General features: G+C 38.8%; 1 protein-coding gene across 7 annotated transcripts in view; it reads right to left on the reverse strand.

The window, feature by feature from the left end:
• Nucleotides 1–27,772, reverse strand: part of SLCO1C1 (solute carrier organic anion transporter family member 1C1) — an 82,882-nt gene that overhangs the window by 40,349 nt on the left and 14,761 nt on the right. For all 7 annotated transcript variants that reach the window (XM_060413335.1, XM_060413331.1, XM_060413330.1 and 4 more), the window contains 2 exons: nt 10,978–11,110; nt 2,851–2,975 (listed from right to left, as the gene is read on the reverse strand). In XM_060413335.1, coding sequence (XP_060269318.1) covers nt 2,851–2,975; nt 10,978–11,110 — 258 coding nt within the window. The remainder of the gene's footprint in view (nt 1–2,850; nt 2,976–10,977; nt 11,111–27,772) is intronic.

Consider the following 27,772-nt stretch of genomic DNA (forward strand, 5'->3'; position numbering starts at 1 on the left):
CTGGGTCATCCCCATGCACCAGCCCCAAGCATGCTGCATCCTGCGTCAGACATAGACTGGCGATTCAATTCTTACATGATAGTATACATGTTAGAATGTCATTCTCCCAAGATGAGTCCTCTATTTGCTCCTCTAACCACTTTAGGATATGCTTGTGTCCACTGTATCTAAGGTTTCTATATATCTATGACTTTAAGTGAACAGGATTTCATTTAAAGGAAAGAAAAGCATTGATTTGTGAGTCTTATATTCTGTACCTGCCTAATAATTTGTATCTTTACATTAAAATTTCATCCCCCACCCCTAAACCCTACATTTCTCTTTTTAATATGAAAGGTTTAAATATTAGTTGTGTTGTCATTTATGGGCTTCCTGGGTGGCACAATGATAGAGAAACTGCTTGCCAATGCAGGTGACACAAGAGATGCAGGTTTGATTGCTTTTGAGGACGATCCCCTGGAGAAGCAAATGGCAGCCGACTCCAGGATTCTTGCCTGGAAAATTCCAAGGCAGAGGATCCTGGCAGACGACAGTCCACGAAGTCACAAAGGGTTGGAAACGACAGCACAGAAACACACACCCATTGTCATTTATAACATGTCTCTCCCTTGAGTGTCAAAACCAAACCCAAAATATCTTCAATGACTGTACCTTATGTACAGACCAAAGTCTAAATCCTTTAGTCTGTCTCCTTGCTTCTTTTTGTGGATCTGAATTAAACTGAATTAAATGTTTGTTGTTTAGTGGCTAAGTCATGTCTTGACTCTGCAATCCTGTGGACTGCAGCATACCAGGCTTCCCTTTCCTTCATTATCTCCCAGAGTTTGCTCAAACTCATGTCCATTGAGTTGGTGATGCCATTTCATCCTCTTTTGCCCCCTTCTTCTGTTGTCCTCAATCTTTCCGAGCATTAGATCTTTTCCAATGAGTCATTTCTTCTCATCAGGTGGCCAAAGTATCGGAGCTTCAGCTTCAGCATCAGTTCTTCCAGTGAACATTCAGAGTTGATAGCTTTTAGAATTGACTGGTTTGGTCTCCTTGCTGTCCAATGGGCTCTCAAGAGTCTTCTCCAGCACCAGAGTTCAAAAGCATCAATTATTCGGCACTCAGCTTTTTTTATGGTCCAAATATCCATTATATTCTTGAATAAACAATCCCTCTGTTTTCATTCATTGATTTATATATGTTCTCCCAAATGTATCTTTCATGCTTTCCTTTTCTTCTAGAATGCCTTCTTTTCATACAGCAGGATAGGATAAACTTTTTACATGTATATGACCACCCCCATTTTTCTCCTCATATTTCAGTTTTTTTTTTTTTAAATTCTCCTATCCTTGCTTTCATTCAAAGTCAAGCCTCTCTGAGTCTGACTCATTCAGAGTCAGAGTCATTTGCCAGGAAAAGGACATCTCAAAGGAAAGCATCAATGAGGATGTCAGGGGAGTGAAAAGGTTTTATGGTATAGATAAAAGATTTTGATGGATAGCAAGTATGTAAAAGAAGGGCTTCCACATTGCCTCTATAGAAGTGGATTCTGCAGCCTAGGAGTAGGAGAGAGATGAGGGTAGTGGAGAGGAAGGGTTGAGCCTATTGATGCTGAAGGTCTGTGGGGAGAGAGGATTTGAGTGTCCACCAGTGCAGCATCCCAGAGACATGGCAAAGACCTGTGGGTAGATTCATGGACTCCATAAGTAAGGAAACCTGTGCCACCACGGACAGGTAGAGCCAGGGAGGTAGCAAGAGCCCAAGGACGAAATGCGGTATTGCTAAGCATCCTTGCCCCTGCCTCTTCATGGGGCTTCCAATGCCTAGAATAACACAGAAGAGATGGTTCTCATGCTCCCAAGCATGGCCCACACATAGCCTTGCTGTGCAATGTGGGTCAGCCACATGGAACTCTGGATATGCTAACAAAATTCCCTGAACCCTAACTTTTGTGGAAACTAGAATTATTTCATGTTTCCATGATGGTCACTTTTGCATCAGAGAGAGCTGCTATGCTGTAAAGGACACAAATGTGGACATAAGATGACCCCAAGATGACGTGTATGAACAAACACTGTGGCCAGAAGGATTTTAAATATTTAGGCTGACAGAGGACTGATAATACCAAGACCTCCCCTCCCACAATTTCCCCCTAAAGGGAAATTATGTAAGCTCCTTAGAATGTAAGCTACCCCTGGGAATGTGGGTCGAGATTAGGGACAAATTGACATCACGTTTTTGCCATTTTGATGAAAAGGGGCTGAACACAAAAATTAAACTGTGTTTGGGGAAAAAATAAATTTACTTTATATGAGATTTGTACATGTTGAACTTGTTTTACCCTGTTTCACAGTACACATTATTTAGAACTGCTGTAAACTTTCCCAGTCATCAGCAATTAATGCACCATCTTTCTATAATATTTGATTTTCTGAGTATTTTCTTAAGATCTCATGATATACTGCTTTTGTTTTTGTTGTTCAATCACTAAGTTCTGTCTGATTTTTTGCGATGCCATGAACTGCAGCACACCAGTCTTCCCTGGCCTTCACTATCTCCCAGGGTTTGCTCAAACTCATGTCCATTGAGTTGATGGTGCCATCCAACTACCTCATCCTCTGTTGCCCCCACTTCTCCTGCCCTCAATCTTTCCTAGCATCAGGGTCTTTTCCAATGAGTTGACTCTTCACATCAGGGGGCCAAAGTATTGGAGCTTCAGCTTTATATTCTATGATTTTTTTTAATGGCACTATAATATCTCAATTAGTAAAGCTTTTGACAGTAAAAATCGTATACCACATGCTAAATCACCTATAAAGACTTTAAAAATAACTTGTTTACTCAAGTAAAAAGTAATCATCTTACCATTATTTATTTTGGATTGTGATTTTTCCACAACTGGAATTGATAATGAATTATTTGAATCCAGGAGACATGGAGAGATACTGAGAGTGGAATTGGAGATAGGAGAATACCTTTCATATTTGTACCTGTATAAAAAGAACATTTTCTTAGCATCATATGAAAAACATTATAAGTATACTACTTGACTCACTAGGATACCTGTATGAATCTACAGCTCTCTCTGAATCTATATCACTAAATCAAACCAGCATTTAACAGTACAGTTTTCTGAAGAGAGTGCTAGAATATCTGCTTCACATATATTACACTATATCTGAACCAACTGCCCAGTGTCATGAAAGACAATAAAAGAATGATTTGGAGAGGCTCATTTTAATATAAAATAATAACTATAAATCACCTACTCTGTTGGTGAAAAAATATCAAACATTCCATAACATCATGCTTATCTCTGAAAACAATAAATAACAATCAATGTCTATACTTGGAGTTGTAAATTTAGTAGAACACCTGGAATGTTGATTCTAGAGAACTGAGAATGATACTTAGGCTTTTTGAACCCTTTATCCAGACAGTATCCTAGTCTTCATTTTATTAATCTGGCTCTAAGTCATTTCTAATGTTCTCTGTTTATAAGGTTACTATGGCAGCTGGATTGAGGAGCCAATGCCAGATGGTAGGACTGTGATCATTCCATCTATAGCTCTCCAGCACCATTATTGTTTTGTTCAGTTGCTAAGTTGTGTCCAGCTCTTTGCAATCCCATGGACTGTAGCATGCTAAGCTTTTCTATCCTTCCCTGTCTCCTGGAGTTTGCTCAAATTCATGTCCATTGACTCAGTGATGCTATCTAACCATCTCTTCCTCTGCCACCCTCTTCTCCTTCTGCCTTCAATCTTTCCCAGCATCAGAATCTTTTCCAGTGAGTCACCACTTCTCATCAGATGGCCAAAGTACTGGAGCTTCAACTTCAGCATCAGTCCTTCCAATGAATATCTAGGGTTGATTTCCTTTAGGATTGACTAGTTTGATCTCCTTGCAGTCCAAGGGACTCTCAAGAGTCTTCTCCAGCACCACAATTCAAAAGCATCAACTCTTCGGCACTCAGCTTTCCTTATGGTCCAACTCTCACATCCATACATGACTACTGAAAACCATAGCTTTGACTATATGGGCCTTTGTTGACGAAGTGATGTCTGCTTTTTCATATGCTATCTAGGTTTGTCATAGCACCATACTCCTTCGCAAATTACCCTTCAGAAGTCAATTTTTCTGCTCCACAAGCACCGTTCAGGGCAGAGGTAACTGATGAAAGGAATCACATCACCTTGATTCTCATTTTGTTCAGGCATTATGTGACTAAAGGCTAATCATCATAGTAATGTTTAAAATAGTAATAGCTATTTAACACAATAAGGTCAAGATGTATTGACTTGTTAACATATTCAGATTTGTAAATGGCTTATCTTATGTCAGGGCTTCCCTGGTGGTTCAGATGGTAAAAAATCCATCTGCAATGCGGGAGACCTTGGTTCGATCCCTGGGTTGGGAAAATCTGCTAGAGGAGGGCATGGCAATCCACTCCAGTATTCTTGCCTGGAGAATCCTGTGGACAGAGAAGCCTGGTGGGCTACAGTCCATGGGGTTGCAAAAAGTCGGATATGACTGAATGACTAAGCATACAGCGCATATCAGTGTTGCGTAACCTACACGTCAATGGGTCTATGAACCCCACTGGAAAAATAAAAATATTTTTGTATATATATATTTAAGGGAAGAGGTTCATAGTTTTGGCACTTTTATCAAATGAATCCTTGACCAAAATAGGTTTCCTAAGTTACAAAGACAAGTAACATCTCAGGTGTTGGGTGTATGGATGTTCCTGTGCAATTCTTTTAAGTTCTTTTTTATATGTCTGAATATTTTTATAATAAACCTCAGAAAAATTAAAAAGAACTATTTAATGAGAATAAATTTTACAGATTATTAGCTACAGAGGAGAACATTTAGCATTAAAATCATGGTAAATATAATTTTCTTTCTTTAATATAATTCCAGAGATACCAGGGATTATTATTGGGTTGGCCAAAAGTACATTTGAGTTTTTCCATGAGATGTTTACAGAAAAACCCTAATGGACTTTTTGACTAACCCAATATAAAACCTAAATGCTCTTAAAATGACTATCAATAGCAATTAGGTAGTAATTTGAAAGTTTTGGTTATTTGAGCTTTCTGTTTAATCTATCAGAAGGCAACTGCTGCATATAAAATTATTTAGATCTTGAATAAATAGAATTTTATGTAAGTGCCACTTTTGTCACTAAATACTATAATGACAACCTTTTCAAATTTCAGTTTTCTTAGTTATAAGATGGGGGCTATAGGTGTGGTCTGTGCTTATTTAAGCTCCATTGTTTAAGTAAACAAAGAAGTGCTTGAACAGGGGGCCAGTGGTATTCAGTTCAGTCACTCAGTTGTGTCCGACTCATTGCGACACCATGAAATACAGCACGCCAGGCCTCCCTGTCCATCACCAACTCCTGGAGTTTACCCAAACTCATATTCATTGAGTTGGTGATGCCATCTAACCATCTCATCCTCTGTCATCCCCTTCTCCTCCTGCCTTCAATCTTTCCCAACATCAGGGTCTTTCAAATGAGACAGCTCTTTCCATCAGGTGGCCAAAGTATTGAAGTTTCAGCTTTAACATCAGTCCTTCCAATGAACATCCAGGACCAAATTCCCCTAGGATGGACTGGTTGGATCTCCTTGCTGTCCAAGGGACTTTCAAGAGTCTTCTCCAAAACCACAGTTCAAAAGCATCAATTCTTCTGTGCTCAGCCCTCCTTATAGTCCAACTCTCATATCCATACATGACTACTGAAAAACCATAGTTTTGACTGTATGGGCCTTTGTTGGCAAAGTGACGTCTCTGTTTTTTAACATGCTGTCTAGTTTGGTCTTAACTTTCCTTCCAAGGAGCAAGAGTCTTTTAATTTCGTGGCTGTGGTCACCATCTTCAGTGATTTTGGAGCCCATAAAAATAAAGTCAGCCACTGTTTGCACTGTTTCCCCATCTATTTCCCATGAAGTGATGAGACCAGATGCCATGATCTTAGTTTTCTGAATGTTGAGCTTAAGCCAACTTTTTCACTCTTCTCTTTCACTTTCACCAAGAGGCTCTTAGTTCTTCACTTTCTGCCATAAGGGTGGTGTCATCTGCATGTCTGAGTTTATTGATATTTCTCCCAGCAATCTTAATTCCAGCTTGTGCTTCTTCCAGCCCAGCATTTCTCATGATGTACTGTGCATATAAGTTAAATAAGCAGGGTGACAATATATAGCCTTAACATACTCCTTTTCCTATTTGGAACCAGTCTGTTGTTCCATGTCCAGTTCTAACTGTTGCTTCCTGACCTGCATACAGGTTTAAAATCTTTTAAATCTGGGATTTTAGTTCTGTCCTAACTTCCAGCCCCACTGACATGCTCTTGATTCTGATTCATGAAGTTGCAGAGTGGCCCTCTAAATAATCTCTTTGCTCTCATATTGGCTCCACCAGAGTTATTTTCCTGAGCAGTAGGTACTAGATCCTTTTAAAAATATGTCAGATTGTGTCATTCTGTTCAAATCTCTCACCTGGCTTCTCATCCCATTCTGAGGAGGTATCATCCTTGCAATAATTGGTGACCTATTACCTGTGTTGTGGGGTCTATAAAGGTGTAGCACCAGCTGAATCTCAACCACCCACCCAGAACTACTGGCTCAGAATCTACATTTTATCAAGAGCTTCAGGCAATTTAAATGTCCATCACGGTTTGAGAATCAACTTGAAGTCTCCTTCTCTACCACCTCCACCACCCCCAAACCCACTTTCCTCTTGCTCGTCCCTGCAGCAGACATCATGCCTGACTCCATCCTCCTGCTGTAGAAACTTTCACTGTTCATCTAGCCTGGAATCTTCTTCCCCAGATGTCTGTTGGCACTCATCTCTTTCAGCCTTTCCGAAAAGTCATCATCTTGGTAAATAATCCCCTGACAACGCTGCTTTAAACTGCAACCCTCATGTACTCTTATGTGTCTTCCCTGGGTTATTTTTCTCTATGGTACTTAACATTTCCAGCATATGTCACTATTTATCTGTTTGTTTACTCTCTCTCTCTTTCTAATAAGATCCGTGACAGCAGAGGTTTTTGTCACTACTCTATTCCTGTTACCTAGAACAGTGACCAATATATATTTATCAAATTCATGAGACAGGTAAGCTAACACACATAAAACTGAACACAGTCTGTTGGAAGTAGGCCCTTAATAATTGATATCTATAATTAATATTATGTTTTATTGACATCAAGGGAATTTCTGCCAAGCAGAGTATAGTCATCATTGAAAGAACAAAAATTAACATTTTGAACAAGTGTCCAACTTGACTAATGCTGTGAAAAGTTGGAAAGAAATGATTATAATAATCCTCAGTAGAAAGTAAATTTCATGAGGGAAAGAACTGTGTGTGTGTGTTTGGGGGAGGGTATTTTTGTTTTCTTTCTTTTTGATTTTTCTCCATTGTCTCTCATGGTACCATCTGAGCCACCAGAAAAACCCACCAGGCAATTGGCAGACACTAAATAATAAATGAACAAATGTATCTTTCGACATCTAAAGGTGGTTGATAAGAATTCATCTTTATTTTTAAGCACGAGCCTGATTGGCTTCTTAGATATACTTTTCCTTCTGATTTTCTTGCATTCGTATATTTGTCATTAACTTGAAGGGACACTCAGCAGTGGCCACAGGACTGGAAAAGGTCAGTTTTCATTCCAATCCCAAAGAAAGGCAATGCCAAAGAATGCTCAAACTACCGCACAATTGCACTCATCTCACACACTAGCAAAGTAATGCTCAAAATTCTCCAAGCCATGCTTCAGCAATATGTGAACCGTGAAATTCCAGATTGTTCAAGCTGGTTTTAGAAAAGACAGAGGAACCAGAGATCAAATTGCCAACATCCACTGGATCATGGGAAACGCAAGAGAGTTCCAGGAAAACATCTACTTCTGCTTTGTTGACTATGCCAAAGTCTTTGACTGTGTGGATCACAATAAACTGTGGAAAATTCTGAAAGAGATGGGAATACCAGACCACCTGACCTGCCTCCTGCGAAATCTGTATGCAGTTCAAGAAGCAAGAATTAGGGCCAGACATGGAACAATGGACTGGTTCCAAATAGGAAAAGGAGTACGTCAGGCTGTATATTGTCACCCTGTTTATTTAACTTATATGCAGAGTACATCATGAGAAACGCTGGGCTGGAAGAAGCACAAGCTAGAATAAAGATCTCCAGGAGAAATATCAATAACCTCAGATATGCAGATGACACCACCCTTATTGCAGAATGTGAAGAAGAACTAAAGAGCCTCTTGATGAAAGTGAAAGAGGAGAGTGAAAAAGTTGGCTTAAAGTTCAACATTCAGAAAACTAAGATCATGGCATCTGGTCCCATCACTTCATGGGAAATAGATGGTGAAACAGTGGCTGACTTTATATTTTGGGGCTCCAAAATCACTGCAGATGGTGACTGTAGCCATGAAATTAAAAGACTCTTGCTCCTTGGAAGGAATGTTATGACCAACCTAGAAAGCATATTCAAAAGCAGAGACATTACTTTGCCAACAGAGGTCCATCTAGTCAAGGTTATGGTTTTTCCAGTAGTCATGTATGAATGTGAGAGTTGGACCATAAAGAAAGCTGAGCACCGAAGAATTGATACTTTTGAACTGTGGTGTTGGATAAGACCCTTGAGAGTCCCTTGGACAGCAAGGAGATCCAACCAGTCCATCCTAAAGGAGATCAATCCTGGGTGTTCATTGGAGGGACTGATGTTGAAGCTGAAACTTCAATACTTTGGCCACCTGATGCCAAGAGGTGACTCATTTGAAAAGACCCTGATGCTGGGAAAGATTGAGGGTGGGAGTAGAAGGGTACAACAGAGGATGAGATGGTTGGATGGCATCACCGACACAATGGACATGGGTTTGGGTGTACTCTGGGAGTTGGTGATGGGTAGGGAGGCCTGGCATGCTGCGTTTCATGGGGTCGCAAAGAGTCAGAGATGACTGAGCAACTGAACAGCACTGAACTGAAGCGACACTATTCTTAATCTGAGTGCAACACCTTTAAGATAAATCGTTGCCATCTCTGGTTAAAACCAGGTGGCTTAATTATCTAAAGAGGATTGATAACAAAACACAACTAGAATGACACAGCTGTTAGCTAAGCATTTTACCTGTGTCATCTCACTGAATATCTTCAACAATATTACAAGCTAACTATTGTTTTATTACCTATAATATGTATTTTAAGGTGCATAAACTGAGGTCTAGGAAGGCTAGGTAATATGCCCAAGGTCACATTTCTTCTGAGCTACTGATGTCCTTCCGAATGAGTTAGGTCAAGGGACAAGGATTTATCTAGTTTCTGTAACTGCTTTCAAATGTTTTAATATTTTTAGTGGGACTCTTTTTTTCCCCCTCTGAGCAAATAGCTGCATGGAGATTCAATGACTAGAACAGATAACACAGAAATGGATCAAGCAGGGGTTATTGGGATTACAGACTATTTCCTCAGCCCTCTCCCTTTCCTCCTCCTTACCCACTGGCTGCAGATAATACCTTTGTAGAATCTCAGTGATGTAAGGACATTTCTTCCCTGTGGAAAGGAGGTCAGATATGTGTCTAAAGAGTAGGCAGAAATCTTGAAGCCATGCAAAGACAAAGGGATCACAGAAACCATCCAAATAGGTAGGAAAGATTCTACACAAAGGATTCTGTGAGCTGTCTTTATAGATTGGATATAGATATCAAAATCAGACTATACTTATATAAGTGACCTGGGAATCCAAGAAAAAGTTTGGACCAGGTCATTTGTGGGCTTCTCAGGTGACACTAGTGGTAAAGAACCTGCCTGCCAAGGCAGGAAATGTGAGAGACATGGGTTCAGTCCCTGGATCAGGAAGATCTCCTGGAGGAGGTCATGACAACCCACTCCAGTATTCTTGCCTAGAGAATCTCATGGGAAGAGGACCCTGGCAGGCTAGTCTATAGAGTCACAAAGATTCACACATGACTGAAGCAATTTAGCACACACGCAGATCATTTGTAAATCTCTCCAGCTTTGAAATGTCATGGTATGGTGGTCTAGAGTGGGAAGTCATCAAAAATATATCTGATACATAATTTCCTAAAATATTCTCTTGCTTTAAAACCTCTTGCTTGTCACTTGGCTCAGTAGGCAATGGGCAACCACAGAGAAGAGAGGCAGTATGTATATGAATGAAGAAGATATCAGAATGCCTGTTTTAAGGATCCAGTTCTGTAAATTACAAAACACCTAAACTTGAGAAGGTCACCAGACTCTCTAGGTATGGTCCTTAGCTTTAAACTAAGAAAAAAAAAAAAAGGATAAGCTGTGCTCTCCTGCCTCATGGGTTGTCATGAAGATGAAATGATACGATGAAATCTTTGAAACTACTAAAGTTGTATGCAAGTACTAATAAAATTACTAACAAAATTATCAACAGGAAACTTCAAGTTAGCAGAATACAAACACTCCACTTCTGTTGAGAAAGTTCTGTGAGATAATACTTGAATCTTGAACAGTTATTTCAGTTGGTAATGTATCCCTCCGTCAATGATCTATCAGTCAATTTCACCATGATCCAGCATATTGTCTGTAGCATTCTTTTATTACCCATTCGACACTCATTTGATGCTTATTACTTTTTCTTAGAATTTTGCCTCCACAGCTGTATTAAATTATTTGAATGAAGGCATGTTTGTGAAAATTTCCCTTAAATAACGTTGACATCCATACATAGTGGTATATTGAAAGACATTGTTTTACAGTTTATTAAATCATAAGCAAAATTGTAAACATTTTGAAATTTTGCCCAAAGTGTATGTAATAAAATAAGATGTAAATTATCATGGTTATCATGATACAAACTATCATGGTTATTGTAATGGCCAGGAATTATTTTCTCAAATTTAAATAGTTAATTGTATTCATTAAAAGAGAGGCAATACAGTTGTTGGTTAACATAAGAAAAAGATATTTGCATTAGACTTACTGCTCCATGAAGAACTGAGGCATTGCAATGAGCAATGTTCCAACTCCCATGATCAGGCACCCAGCTCCAATTATTTTTGGCCTGTGAAGCTTGGCTCCAAAGTAGCTAACAAATGCTATAACTAAGAGATTCCCTTTGGGGAAAAGAATAAAATGTTCATAAATTAGAGAACTTAGAAAGTCATCAGCATAACTAAATAACTATAACTGAAAGAATGAATGTCTATGGCAAGTTGGGCAATGTTTGTTTTGACTAAACCATCTCCCACCATCTTCTCCATCATTTGTCTGTCTTTCCTTTAATCTGAGATGACTGTTGAAACAATCCTGAGATTCATTACTTCAATCATGTCATCCCTTTATCAAGATACTTTAATAACTAACCATTCTACCTTGTTTTCATCCACCTTAATTATTTGTCCTTTTAAAGTGTTTTATCAATAAATTAAACTGTAAGGCTTCCTATAGTTTCACTCTTAAATTTTTCTTGGTGATTTTGAAGTAAACTTTATGACTCTTTCTTCATTTGTTAACATTTTCTGTTAAAACCTCTCTTGGTTTCCCATAAAACATACATCATATAGTCTTGCTTTAGCTGATATTCCCCAAAGGAAAAAAAAAACACAATTGTTTCACTTTATGAAATCAAATTATGAAATGCTCAGTTGTGTCCAACTCTTTCAGACTCCATGGACTGTAGCCCACCAGGCCCCTCTGGTCATTGAATTTTTCAGGCAAGAATCCTGAAGTGGGTTGCCATTTCCTATTCCAGGAGATGTTCCTGACCCAGGGATTAAGCTGGCATCTCTTGGATCTCCTGCTTTGGCAGGTAGATTCTTTACCACTACACAACCTGGGAAGCGTGCTTGCTTACATACTTTTTATGAAAATAAAAGGTTCAAAAGAGAAATAAAAAATTATTCCACATAAACACATCAATTATATTTATATAATTATCTCAATGTATGCTCAGAATACAAATTTTATAAAATAAAAAGTCTGTAAGATATAACTATCTCTTTTTAAAAAATAAAGAATAAAGCTTTTTGAAGGTAGGACTTCAGGCTTCCTAAAATATCTCCAGTGAAGCAGTCGATGATGGTGATTAACTGATTAAACATGCTTTAGGCAAGATTTTCTCATGCCTTGCTGTGTACAAAAATTACTGGAAAGGAGTGGCAAGGTAAATATTCACAGAAACATTAAAATGCAGAATCTTGGCAGCTCTCAACAGTTTCTGATTTCATGGATGGGGGAGGGGATACAGGCCAAGAAATCTGCATTTTTAATACTCATTCAAATGTGTTGATGGGGATAATTCCTGGAACATGCTTTGATAAACATTGCTTAGGGTCTTAGATTTCAAGGGACTTTAATGTTTTAGCTATTTACATTTGGAGTATTTATTTTTTTAAGATTGTGGTGCTAGATAAAGTAAAACTTATCATTTCTCCAGCAATTGATTGTGGAGTCTGTTGGGTGGCCTAGGTTTGAAGTTGTCGATGTTTTCAATTTTCCAGAAAGAGTGAGTTTCCTTACATCTGGAAGCAATCATCTAATTTACTACTGTCTATTCACACTGCCAGCTTTAGTTAAATGCAAAAACAGCAGCAATTTTTATCGTTTTGAGGATAATAATGATAGTGAAAAAAGTAGCTTGCTCCTGGCTACAGTGGCTTCAGGCTTCTTCACCAGGAAGGATTGAGCTCTTTCTAGGTTTCATATAAGAAAAGCTTAAGTCTGTATGAAATCACTTATTTAAGTATTTAGTAGAAGAAATGTTGTAATATATATATATTGATAATTATGTCTGTAATTTTGCTAATGTGTCACAGTAAATAAACAAAACTAAATCAAAACCTAACTTTTAGCTTACAGGTAATGTGCCCCCCATCACCATAATTACCCAAATTCCCATATCACCAATATGTCACAATAAAGGACTCATGTTTACAGGCCGTTTCTGTGTTATATAAGTGGGTATCCCAGACACTACAAAATACCATTTGAACTTCTGTAATATCTGTGGGTTTTGCTTCCTTTTTTTAGTAAGCTTTCTGAGTTCTCACAAGATAGACTTAGAAAATAAATGGTGATGTATAATCTTAAAAAAAAAAAACAAATTGGATATCAAAATTCTTTCATATCTACCATTACTAACTTCTGAAAAAACAACAGGTCCAGAGAGGTTTACAAATATGTTTTTATCAAATTTTCGAGTGCTAAATTTTCCTGCTTTCTCTCTTCCTCTCTTTCCCCAAACACAGTACTTCAAATAATAGAAAAGAAAGCTACCCAACTCATGCCTGTAAGAATAATACAAACTTGTAATCCAAACTAGGAAGCAATAGTTAGAACTGGACATGGAACAACAGACTGGTTCCAAATTGGAAAAGGAGTACGTCAAGGCTGTATATTGTCACTTTGCTTATTTAACTTATATGCAGAGTACATCATGAGAAACGCTGGGGTGGAGGAAGCACAAGCTGGAATTAAGACTGCCGGGAGAAATATCAATAACCTCAGATATGCAGATGACACCACCCTTATGGCAGAAAGTGAAGAGGAACTAAAAGCCTCTTGATGAAAGTGAAAGAGGAGAGTGAAAAAGTTGGCCTAAAGCTCAACATTCAGAAAACAAAGATCATGGCATCCGGTCCCACCACTTCATGGGAAATAGATGGGGAAACAGTGGAAACAGTGTCAGACTTTATTTTGGGGGGCTCCAAAATCACTGCAGATAGTGACTGCAGCCATGAAATTAAAAGACTCTTATTCCTTGGAAGGAAAGTTATGAACAACCTAGATAGCATATTCAAAAGCAGAGACATTACTTTGCCAACAAATGCCCATCTAGTTAAGGCTATGGTTTTTCCAGTAGTCATGTATGGATGTGAGAGTTGGACTGTGGAGAAAGCTGAGCGCTGAAGAATTGATGCTTTTGAACTGTGGTGTTTGAGAAGACTCCTGAGAGTCCCTTGGACTGCAAGGAGTTCCAACCAGTCCATCCTAAAGGAGATCAGTCCTGAGTGTTCACTGGAAAGACTAATGCTAAAGCTGAAACTCCAATACTTTGGCCACCTCATGGGAAGAGTTGACTCATTTGAAAAGACCCTGATGCTGAGAGGGATTGGAGGCAGGAGGAGAAGGGGACGACAGAGGATGAGATGGCTGGATGGCATCACCGACTCAATGGACATGAGTTTGTGTGAACTCGGAATTGGTGATGGACAGGGAGGCCTGGCGTGCTGTGATTCATGGGGTTGCAAGGAGTCGGACACGACTAGTGAATGAACTGAACTGAACTGAATCCAAACTAGATGAAGACAGTGGAAGAGACCAAATGCAGTTTATTCTAGAAGTGGAAGTGAGTGAAGTTGCTCAGCCGTGTCTGACTCTGCGATGCCATGGACTGTCACCTACCAGGCTCCTCCATCTATGGAATTTTCCAGGCAAGAGTACTGGAATGCATTGCCATTTCCTTCTCCAGGGGATCTTCCCGACCCGGGAATCTAACCCAGGTCTCCCGCATTGCAGGCAGATGCTTTACCATCTGAGTCACAAGGGAAGCCCAGGAGTGGAAGGGCACCACCAAATAAGAAACAAATCTGTTAATTAAAGGTGTATATAAAATAATGGAAAGAGAAAAGTTCCATGATTGTGTTGTGTTCAGTCACTTCAGTCATGTGCAACTGTTTGTGAGCCCCCGAACTGTAGCCCACCAGGCTCCTGCATCCATGGGATTCTCCAGGCAAAAATACTGGAGTGGGTGATGCCGGGAGCAAGTGTGAGGAACTCCACCTGTGGCAAAGGTCATGAGGAAGGAGGCTTGGCATACGCAAAGGCAGGATTGAGCCTCAGGAGACACCCTGTTCCTGAGCATCTACCCCCAAGACCAGAGTCTGCCTACTTTACTGTTTTATGCTCTCACCTATACCTCTGACTTTACGGGGGGGTTGTCCCCCACCACCTCTCTCGGAGAAGGAGTTAACTTGTAGCTCCAGTCCATAAAAATTCCTGGACGTGACAGGAGTGCTTCAACTTACAAACTCCTCTGAAGGTTCTCTAGCCTGCCTGAACAGGTTCGTCCAGCCACATGTGATTGTTCACAGCCTCCCAACCGTGAGAGGCACGAGATGCCTTAAACTTTCTAAATACAGATTCTTTTGAGAAGTTAGAAAATTATTAGTATAATATAGTGGGTTGATTAGGAATTATATTGGTGAAGGGTTTTCATTTGTTGGGGCAATATTTGCTGCCAAGTCTCCATATTCTCTGCCCTTATAATGAATATAACTAGCATATAGGAGAAATAAGTATTAACCTTTGATATTAATCATGTTAAGCCTTAGGCTAAGTAAATTCCTTTCTTAATTGTAACCCACTACACCATCACCCTATAGGAATGAACTTTACCTGGTACCTTCGGAGGGTGGCACCTGGTTTAAGAAAAAAATCACCACTGGAAAAAATAAGTTTTCTGGTTGACTGACTGTTATCAGAAAGAGCCAAAAAATATCAGCAGGCCTCATGGCCATAAGATGATGTAAAACCCCTAAGACCTCCGTATACATTTATATGAAACATCTGATTTTGATAAAGGTCAGGTCTGCTGACCCCATATGACTCTATTCATCCCTATGTATAACAAAAAGTATATAAGCGAACCTGAAAAACAAAGAAAACAGATCAGTTTCTGGAAAGACTGATTCCCTCTGTGTCATTCTTTCTTTCCCCTTCTGGCTGAATTCCCATCTGGAGCGTGGATGCTCACCAAGCCTGCTAATTTTGCCCTGGCTTCTAAGACCCATGTGAGAGGGAGCCCAAGGCGGGGCACTCTCCACTATTCAAGTGGGTGCCGGTGACCTACGTAGGTGGTGCAAACCTCTTGTCTCGAGGTTTTATTGGTATTCCACATAAACCAAGTTATTCAGCCTCTTTTTCTCCACTAATTTTCCTACTACACTATTCTTTTCTAATCTCTTTTTATATTTCTAATTAAATAGCTTTTTCCTAGGACGCCAACTCCATCTTCCCTTCAAATTCCCTGGATCCACCAGGGCTGGACCCTGGCAGGTTGCCATTTCCTATTTCAGGGGATCAGACATATAAAAGCACTTAATATAATTAGCCATTTATGATGAGAAAAATCTGGGCAAATTAGCTTTTAAAGTGTATTTATCAAAACTGTGCAGCTCATAGATTGTTTAATGGTGAAATTTTAAAAGTATTTTCATTAAGGTAAGATGTAAGACAAGGATGCCCATTGTCACTGCTTCTATTCAACATAGTACTGAGGCCAGTGGAATAACACAAGAACAAGAAATAATATATCTAATAATGGGAAAGAATGATATAAAATTACCTTCTGTTTTAGACAATACAATTGTTCAGGAAACTCTACAGCATCTATAGACAATCAATTAGAATTAACAAATTCAACAAGATTGCTGTATACTTGTAACATTAGACATTAATACTCTTCCAGTACCCTAAGAATTACTAAATAAGAAATGTAACAAAAATTCTTTTCACAATGGCAACATAAACTTTAAAAATGTAGGAACAAATATAGTAAAAAATAAGTAGTATATTTATAGTTAGTAAATATAATATTGAAAGCTATAAAAAGACTTAACTAAATGGAGATACATACCATGTTCTTGGATGGAAAGACTCATTAACATAAAATATATCTGATTTGATATATAAATTCTATGCAATTTCAACCACACCAAACGGGATACTTCAGAAAACTATTCCAAGTACAACCAAGAAAAAAAATTTTATAGAAAAGTTGGAAATTTTCCTACCTAATTGCAGAGCTAGTTATAAAACTATAATCAAGAGGACAGTCTTGTATAGAGTTAGGGATCAACAGACTAATGGAAAAGATTTACACTTAAGAGATAAGTTTTTATGTGATAAAGAGGGTATTTCAAATACCTGGGATAAGGTATATATTGAATTAGTGCTGATTAGACAATTTGTTATGATAATATAAAGAGGCTGCTACCTGGCTTTGAATTTTTTTTTAAATTCTATTTTAGAATGCCTCTTTTGATCCAGCATATAAGAAGCTAGAAGTCTTCTTCATTCTAACACTAAGTAAAAAGCTGAAAAATCAACAGATCTTAGATCTGTCAGAGAGGTGGAATCATAGGGTAAACTGCTGCCCTCATAATTGGGGAGACCAACAGGCAAATGCAAAGAATTGTGGCCAGCTGGAAAAGAAATCCACAGCAATAAATCTCCTTGGGAACAAGTTTTATGGTAAGAAAAACCTGAACTCTACCTGACAAGAGGCTCAGCATTGACAATTCTGAGGGATGAAAATTCCAAAGGGATCCAGTGATTGAGGGCCCCCACACTTTTTGTGAGCTTTACTTCAAGAGCTCAATTAGGTTTTCACAGTGATATGAGAGAATAAATTTTTTGTGCTTCCAGCATGGGGAGGGGAAAGGGAACCATTTGAAATATGCCAGGGCACTCTGTTTATCTTAAGAAAGCCTGCTTTTAGGGGGAACTAGTAACCAGAGTCTAACCTGCTGGGGCATTATCAGAGCTCAGCTGACCTGGAGGAAGGGAAATACCCAACTCCAGCCATTCTAGCTATCCTGTCCAACCAATGAGGGGTTGGGGGACTGAAAAGCACCCCTGAAGTTCAGAGTCCAGAGGCACGGACTCACTAAGAGCCTAAGGCCCATAGGGCCATAGAATGCTTTCTCTCCCTCACATATTACCATCACATTACTAAAGGCCTATTTATAGCAGCTTCTTTCATCCAGTACATCTTTTCTGGCTATGAAGGAAAAAAAAAAAAAAAAAAAAAGGACATACTGAAATTAAAAAGAAAACCTTTTGGAAGAGACAGAGCAAGTATCAGAACCAGACATGGCAGAGATTTCAGAGTTGGTAGACTAGATATGTAAGACAACTATAATTAAGATGCCAAGATCTTTAATGGAAAAAGTAAACAGCATGCAAGAACAAACGGGCAATGTAATTCAGAGAGATGTAAATTCTGAGAAAGATCCATAAAGAAAAATTTTAGAGAACAGAAACACAGTAACAGAAGTAAAGAATGCCTTTGATTGGCTTGTTGGACACAGTTGAGGAAATAATTTCTGACTTGAAGATATATCAGTAGAAAACACCAAAACTGAAAAGTGAAGGGCAAAAGACTGAAAAACAATTTCAGAATATCCAAGGATGTGGAACTATAAAAGATGTAACATACAGGTAATGGGAATTCTAGAAAGAGAAGAAAGATACAAAGGAATAAACGAAATATTTTTAAAAGTAACGACTAGGAATTTCTATCAAATTAATGTCAGACACCAAAACACAGATCTAGAAAGCTAAGAGAACAATGAGCAGGATAAATGCCAAAAAATATAAACCAGATATGTCATTTTCAAACTATAGAAAATCAAATATGAGATGATTTCTTAGCAACATTACCCATAGGGGAGGAAAATAATTATATCTTATTTCTCCTCCAAAACCATGCAAACAAGAAAGGCATATAGAAAGAATTTCAAAGTCTTGAGAGAAAAAATCCACCAACCTAAAATTCTGTACCCTGCAGTTATCCTTCCGAAGCAAAGAGAAAATACTATATCAGACAAATACTGAGGAAATGGTTCTAGTAGACCTGCCTTGAATGAAATGTTAAAAGTTCTTTAGAGAAAAAAGAATAATAAAGTTCAGAAACTCAGATCTCAGATAAAGAAAGGATGAGCTTCAGAGAAGACATAAGTAAAGATGGGCTCCCCTCATAGCTCAGTTGGTAAAGAATCTGCCTGCAATGCAGGGGTCCTGGGTTTGATTCCTGGGTCAGGAAGATCCCCTCGAGAAGAAAATGGCAACCACTCCAGTATTCTTGCCTGGAGAATCCCATGGACAGAGGAGCCTGGCGGGCTACAGTCCATGGGGTTGCAAGAGTCAGACATGATTTAATAACTAAAGAGAAAAAGAGATAAGTGAAGATAAGTGTAAAACTTTTATTTTTCTTATTTGTAATAAGTCCAGCAGATAATAGTTCAAAATATATAAAAAATGTTTTCAGTGATGCATTCTTATGTACACATATTTTCTTATACATAAGTGAAATAAAATGATTAATAACAGTGATACAAAGGATGAGAAGGAAGAATTCAAATCGAAAGATACAATCTACCAAGACTTATATAGAAAGAAACAGATAATCTGAATACATTTATATCTATTTAAAAAATTGAACCAATAGTTAATATTCTACCAATACAGAAAGTACAATATCCAGATAGACTCACTGTGAACTTTTTCAAACAATTAATGAAGAAATTATACTAATTCTCTACAACGTCTTTCAGAAGATAGAGAGGCAATACCCCCTAGTCCTTTGAGGGTAACACTGCCCTAATACCAACACCAGAAAAGGCATTACAAGAAAAGAAAACAAACTAAGATGTCTCCTGAACATAGGAGCAAAAACTGTCAACAACATAATAGCAAATCAAATCCAACAATATATAGAAATAATTATACATTAAGACTGAGCAGGACTTATCCCAGGTATTCAGGGCTGTTTCAGCAATAGAAAATCAATTAATGTAATCCATCACATCAACAGGTTAAAGAAGAAAAATCAACATGTGCAGAAAAAACATTTGGCAAAATTCTACAACCAATCATGATTAAAAAAAAAAAAAACAAAGCTACATGAACTTGAAAGATAGAGGAATGTCCTCAAGTTGATTTTTAAAAAAAAAACTACCAAAAAGCACAGCTAATATCATAATTAATGGTAGAAATTCAAACCTTTTCCACTAAGATCAGGCACAAGGCAAGCATGTGTCCTCTTAAAATTGCTTTTCAATATTTCACGAGGAGTCCAACTAAATGCAATAGAACAACAAAAGGAAGTAAAGGTATACAGATTTGAAAGGAAGAAATACAACTGTCTTTCTTCCCATAGGACATGATCATCTTTGTAGACAGTCTGAAAGAATTAAAAAAACTCCTGTAACTAATATGTGACCATAGAAGTGTTGTAAGACACAAAGTTAATACACAAATGTCAATTATTTTCTAGTATGCCAGGAGTGAATAATTGGAGTTTAAATACATATCATTTACATTCAGTTCAGTTCAGTTGCTCAGTCGTGTCCGACTCTTTGCAACCCCATGAATCGCAGCACGCCAGGCCTCCCTGTCCATCACCAACTCCCGCAGTTCACTCAGATTCACGTCCATCAAGTCAGTGATGCCATCCAACCATCTCATCCTCTATCGTCCCCTTCTCCTCCTGCCCCCAATCCCTCCCAGCATCAGAGTCTTTTCCAGTGAGTCAACTCTTTGCATGAGGTGGCCAAAGTACTGGAGTTTCAGCTTTAGCATCATTCCTTCCAAAGAAATCCTAGGGCTGAACTCCTTCAGAATGGACTGGTTGGATCTCCTTGCAGTCCAAGGGACTCTCAAGAGTCTTCTCCAACACCACAGTTCAAAAGCATCAATTCTTCGGCACTCAGCTTTCGTCACAGTCCAACTCTCACATCCATACATGACCACTGGAAAAACCATAGCCTTGACTAGATGGATCTTTGTGAACAAAGTAATATCTCTGCTTTTTAGTATGCTATCTAGATTGGTCATAACTTTTCTTCCAAGGAGTAAGCATCATTTAATTTCATGGCTGCAGTCACCATCTTCAGTGATTTTGGAGCCCCCAAAAATAAAGTCTGACACTGTTTCCCATCTATTTCCCATGAAGTGATGGGACCAGATGTCGTGATCTTAGTTTTCTGAATGTTGAGCTTTAAGCCAACTTTTCCACTCTCCTCTGTCACTTTCAGCAAGAGGTTTTTTAGTTCCTCTTCACTTTCTGCCATAAGGGTGGTGTCATCTGCATATCTGAGGTTATTGATATTTCTCCCAGCAATCTTGATTTCAACTTGTGATTTTCCAGCCCTGCATTTCTCATGATGTACTCTGCATATAAGTTAAATAAGCAGGGTGACAATATACAGCCTTGAAGGACTCCTTTTCCAATTTGGAACCAGTCTGTTGTTCCATGTTCTGTTCTAACTGTTGCTTCCTGACCTGCATATAGGTTTCTCAAGAGGCAGGTCAGGTGGTCTGGTATCTCCATCTCTTTCAGAATTTTCCACAGTTTGTGGTGATCCACACAGTCAAAGGCTTTGGCATAGTCAATGAAACAGAAATAGATGTGTTTTTGGAACTCTCTTGCTTTTTCAATGATCCAGCGGATGTTGGCAATTTGATATCTGGTTCCTCTGCCTTTTCTAAAACCAGCTTGAACATCTGGAAGTTCACGGTTCACATATTGCTGAAGCCTGGCTTGGAGAATTTTGAGCATTACTTTACTAGCGTGTGATATGAGTGCAATTTTGCGGTAGTTTGAGCATTCTTTGGCATTGCCTTTCTTTGGGATTGGAATGAAGATTGACCTTTTTCAGTCCTGTGGCCACTGCTGAGTTTTCCAAATTTGCTGGCATATTGAGTGCAACACTTTCACAGCATCATCTTTCAGGATTTGAAACAGCTCAACTGGAATTCCATCACCTCTACAAGCTTTGTTTGTAGTGATGCTCTCTTTCTAAGGCCCACTTGACTTCACATTCCAGGATGTCTGGCTCTAGATTAGTGATCACACCATCATGATTATCTTGGTCGTGAAGATCTGTTTTGTACAGTTCTTCAGTGTATTCTTGCCACCTCTTCTTAATATCTTCTGCTTCTGGTAGGTCCCTACCATTTCTGTCCTTTATTGAGCCCATCTTTGCATGAAATGTTCCCTTGGTATCTCTAATTTTCTTAAAGAGATCTCTAGTCTTTCCCATTCTGTTGTTTTCCTTTATTTCTTTGCATTGATCACTGAGGAAGGCTTTCTTATCTCTTCTTGCTATTCTTTGGAACTCTGCATTCAGATGCTTATATCTTTTCTTTTCTCCTCTGCTTTTCGCTTCTCTTCTTTTCACAGCTATTTGTAAGGCCTCCTCAGACAGCCATTTTGCTTTTTTGCATTTTTTTGCCATGGGGATGGTTCTGATCCCTGTGTCTTGTACAGTGTCATGAACCTCCATCCACAGTTTTTCAGGCACTCTATCTATCACATCTAGGCCCTTAAATCTATTTCTCACTTCCACTGTATGATCATAAGGGATTTGATTTAGGTCATACCTGAATAGTCTAGTGGTTTTCCCTACTTTCTTCAATTTCAGTCTGAATTTGGCAATAAGGAGTTCATGGTCTGAGCCACAGTCAGCTCCCAGTCTTGTTTTTGTTGACTGTATAGAGCTTCTCCATCTTTGGCTGCAAAGAATACAATCAGTATGATTTCAGTGTTGACCACCTGGTGGTGTCCATGTGTAGAGCCTTCTCTTATGTTGTTGGAAGAGGGTGTTTGCTATTACCAGTGCATTTACATTAGCACCTCCTAAAATAAGTATAAATTTAACAAAATGCATACAAGATCTACATGAAGAGAAGTATAAAACTCTGACTAAAGAAATCAACTAACTCAATACATGGAGAGAGATTATTTCCCACATCCACAGGTAGGAAGACTCAGTATTGTCAAGACATCAGTTCTTTTCTATTTGATCTATGTATTCAATACAATCTCAATCAAAATCACAGAAAGTTATTTGTGGATAGTGACAAACTGATTCTAAAGTTTACGTGGAGAATTAAAATACCTAGGCAGCCAGAATTAAAATACCCAGAACAGCCAACAAAATATTGAAGAACAAAATGTTGGACAGACACCACCCAATTTCAAGACACGCTACAAAGTCATAGTAATGAAGACAGTGTGACATTGGTGAAAGAAAAGACAAACAGATACATAGAACATAATAGACAGCCCAGAAAAGAACTACATGAATTATAGTTAACTAGTCTTTGAGAGGAGAAGGCAATGGCACCCCACTCCAGTACTCTTGCCTGGAAAATTCCATGGGCAGAGGAGCCTGGTAGGCTGCAGGCCATGGGGTCGCTAAGAGTTAGAACCAACTGAGCGACTTAAGTTTCCCTCTTCACTTTCATGCATTGGAGAAGGCAATGGCAACCCACTCCAGTGTTCTTGCCTGGAGAATTCCAGGGACAGGGGAGCCTGGTTGGCTGCTGTCTATGGGGTCGCACAGAGTCAGACACGACTGAAGCGACTTAGCAGCAGCAGCAGTCTTTGAGAAGGGAGCAAAGGCAATACAATAAAGCAAAGGTAAGTCTTCTCAGTAAGTGGTTCTGATAGAACTTGACATCCACATGCAAAAAAAACAACAAAAAATCCTGAATCTAGACATAAACATTAGTTTTCACAAAAATAAACTCAAAATGGATCACAGATCTAAATGTAAAATGTAAAACTATAATACTTCTAGAATATAACGTAGAAAACCTAGATGACCCTGGGTTTAAGTGTTAGGCACTCAGTTGTATCCCACTCTTTGCAAACCCATGGACTGTAGCTCATAAGGCTCCTGTGTCCATGAGATTTCCCATGCAAGAATATCAGAATGGGTTGCTATTCCCTCCTCTAGGGGATGTTCCTGACCCAGGGATTGAGCTTGGGTCTCCAGCAATCGTAGGCAGATTCTTTATCATCTGAGCCACCAGGGAAGACCCTGGGTTTGGTGATGACTTTTTAGAAATAACACCAAAAGCACAACCCATGAAAGAAAAAAATGATAAGTTAGACTTTATTAAAATTAAAATTTTCTGCTCTATGAAAAACAATGTTAAGAGACTTAAAAAACAAGCCACATACCAAGAGAAAATATTTGAAAAAGCTATATCAGATAAAGGACTGTTATCCAAAATACACAAAGAACGCTTAAAATCTAACAATAAGAACACAAACAACCTGTTTAAAATGTGGGCTAAATACCTTGACAGATCACTAAAGATACACCGATGGCAAATAAACACAGAAAAGAGATATTCAAGTTTGCATGTCATCAGGAAACTAGAAAAAAAAAGAAAGAAAGAAAGAAACACTACTACATATCTATTAGAATGGCCAAAATCTAGAACATTAAATGGTGCTGAGGGTGCAGAGTAACAAGAACTCTCATTTGTTGTTAAGCTCTCATTCCAAATGATATAGCCATTTTAGAAGACAATTTGGCAGTGTCTTACAAAAATAAACATATGCTTCCTATAAGACCCAGCAAGTTTGCTCCAATGTGTTTCTCCCAAAGAGTTGAAAACTTATGTCCATACAAAAATCTGCACATGTTTATAGTAGCTCTATTCATAATTGCCAAAACTTGGAAGCAATCAAGAAGTCCTTTAGTAGATGAATAGATATACTAAAGTCCATCCGGAAAATGGATTATTATTCAGTGCTAAAAAATTATTTACTCAGTATGAAAAGACATGTAAGAACCTTAAATGCTTATTGCCATGTGAAAGCAGCCAATTTGAGAAAGCTACATACTGTATGCTTCCAAATATATGACATTTTGACATGGGCAAAACTATGGAGACAGTTAAAAGATCAGTAGTTACCAAGGGATAGTGGGTAGGGATGGACGGATAGGCAGAGCACAGAGGATTTTTAGGGCATTGAAAGTGCTCTGTATGATACTATAATAGTGGATACATGTCATTATACATTTTTTCCATCCCATAGACTACATAACACCAACAGTGAACCTTAATGGAAACTCTGGACTCTGAATGATAATGAGCTGTCATTGTATGTCATCAACTATAATGAATGTCCCACTCTGGTGGGGGATGTCGATAATGGTGAAGGCTATGAATATGTTCAAGTAGAGGGTATATGATAAATCTCTATCTGCTCACTCTTGTTGTGAACCCCAAACTGCCTTTAAAAGCCAAAGCTTTTACATATTTAAAAGAAAACACCTGGGAAAATATTTATAACAAAGAATTACTATCTAGAAATATTAGTAGGTCTTGATATAGAAAAAATTTTGCTTTCCTGGCCATTGTTTGAGAAAGAGTCCTTAGAGGAAAAGCAGCATATGTGGGAAGAAACTGAAAGTCTAGTATGTGGATATTAGATGATAATGACAATTGATATTAGAGGATAAATGAAATTGTTCTCCAAAAAATAATTGAAGAATTTAAAGCTAGAGACAGAGGGTGGGAATGGGTCCAGAACACTGGAAGGAAGGAATGTGGAGAGAAACAAAGGAATGAATTAAAATTATGGTCAGGAAACCCACTTTTCTGGAAAACTAGGGCTTGTAATTAACTACAGCAACCCCTTGATGTTTGGGATAAAGTTTTGCAATGGAAGTAAGAGGACTTTTATTGCATCTAATCCAGTAAACAATTTCTATCCTTAGAATGCTCTGGAAGGGTTAATATGAATTTAGAGTCAGGGTCCTTTTTCACTTCCTGTGTAACATTAGTACCCTCTATTAAATATAGATCCTCTCAAGTTTTGCACTGGGGTCTGGGAATCTAAGAGTAAGTTTAGACTAGATTCTAAGTTTCTTCAGCTCTAAAATGTTTTTATACTATAACCTAGAGTAAGCACTAATCAAAGAAATATTTCATGTATAATTTTATATCTGTGTATTTTTTCTTCTTTCTGTAAATCTAATTTATTCTTTTGATCTGCTTCAGTTTCCTCTTTGTACTTGTTTCTTCTCTTGATGCAGTGTTACCTTTACCTTGACTCTCCATGGCCTTTTTTGTAAGCAAAAATTATTTCTTTTTGGCTGTGCTGGGTCTTCAGTACTGTGTGCCAGCTTTCTCTAGTTGTAGCAAGCAGGAGCTAGTCTCTAGTTGCAGGGCACAGGCTTCTCATTGTGGTAGCTTCTCTTATTGTGGGGCATAAACTCTAGGGCATGCAGGCTTTTGCAGTTGTGGCTTGCAGGCTCAGTTGCCCCATGGCATGTGAAATCTTCCTTGAGTAAGGATCAAACCCGCATCCCCTGCATTTGCAGGTAGATTCTTAACCACTGGATCACCAGAGAAGTTCTCTCCATGGTTTTTCATTCTATATGGGGTTGTAGGTAGGGCAGGCATCAAAGAATACATCTCCTAACCAGACCTATCTAAGGCACGTGTCCCATAAACCCCAGAGCCATGGACTAGTACTAGTCTGTGGCCTATTAGGAGTTGGGGACATAGCAGGAGGTGAGCACTGGACAAGTGAGTGAAGCTTCATCTATATTTACAGGAAGCTCCCCATTGCTTGAGCTCAGGGAAACAAGCTCAGGGCTCACTGATTCTGCATTATGGTGAGGTATATAATAATTTCATTATATATCATAATATTAATAGGTATAAAGTGAACAATAAATGTAATGCACTTATCACAGTGTGATCATCTCAAAACCATCCCCCTACCCCTGCCCATGCCATTCATGGAAAAATTGTCTTCCATGAAACTGGTCCCTGGTACCAAAAACGTTGGGAACCACTGATCTAAGGAGTTTACACAAGGGAGTGATACGATCAGATGTTTTATAAACTTGTTACATAGATTACAGCCCATTGATGAATAGCATTAACATTGTATTGAAGCTTGTTGGATATGCAGGACCTTACTTCCCTTCCTACAGAATCAGTCTATGCATTTTAACAAACCTATCTAGTCATTCGTGTGACTATTAATGTTTGACTAGCACTGATCCAAGACATTTTTTCTGATAAGGTGATAAAAGATGGATTTGGGAAGCAAAAGCCTGAAGGTAAAATATTACCTGTATACTCTCTTCATTCTTATTGTGTTATTTAGAGTGCATGCTCAGTCACTAAGTCATGTCCAACTCTTTGCAACTCCATGGACTGTAGCCCAACAATCTTCTCTGTCCATAGGATTTTCCAGACAAGAACATTGGAGTGGGTGGCCATTTCCTTCTCAAGTTATTTAGGGTAAGAACTGAAATACATAGTATGAACTTGTATAATCAGGCCGCCCAAGATAACTCCTCTTGCTCTCTGTACCTTGTCCAACCACGGCATGCTTCAGTTACACCCTACTCACATGACTGACCTTCCTATATACTTGACCTTCCAGCTACTGATTGTTCTAACTTCAGATCAGAACATCTCCACAGAACAGCTTATCAAAGGGGCAATGAAGGGGCGTGTCTCCTACTGGTCCTGGGAAACAAATGAGCCAACCTAAAATGAATTCCCCCTATGAATGGTAAGCTCCCTCCTCCTTCCCTGGAGCAAAGGCTACCACCCTGTCCTGCCTGCCCTCTTGCTCCCTCTTCCTGGGGCGTTGCTCCAGGGCATTGCTTCGGACAGGTAAGTCTTCTCAGATAAACCATTGATGTCTCTGTCACTGACTCCAGGCTCTATGTCTTCAGTTAGAGACTTAGGAATATGGTGGGGGTGGGGGGGTTGGGGGGGGGGGGGGAGGAAAGAGAGGGTGGGATGTATGGAGAAAGTAACATGAAAACATATATTACCATATGTAAAGTAGATAGCCAATGGGAATTTGCTTTATGACTCAGGGAACTCAAACCGGGACTCTGTAAAAACCTACAAGGGTCAGATGGGGAGAGAGGTGGGAGGGAGGTTCAAGAGGGAAAGGACATATATATACCTGTGGCTGATTCACACTGATGTATAGCGGAAACCAACACAAGACTGTAAAGCAATTATTCTTCAATTGAAAAAAGAAAAACTTTGAAAAAAAAAGCTGGGCCATTTTCAGGGCTTGCTAGCCTGTGACCCAACAGAATGAAAAAAGTAATTGTTGAAGAGTTGAAAAATATTTCTTCACTCTTCTAAAGGATCAAGTGACGCTGAACCTGGAACCATTAAGGACCACAGAGGCTACTAACCTTTTT

The sequence above is a fragment of the Ovis aries genome, chromosome 3 (assembly GCF_016772045.2).
Source record: "Ovis aries strain OAR_USU_Benz2616 breed Rambouillet chromosome 3, ARS-UI_Ramb_v3.0, whole genome shotgun sequence".
NCBI lineage: Eukaryota > Metazoa > Chordata > Mammalia > Artiodactyla > Bovidae > Ovis > Ovis aries.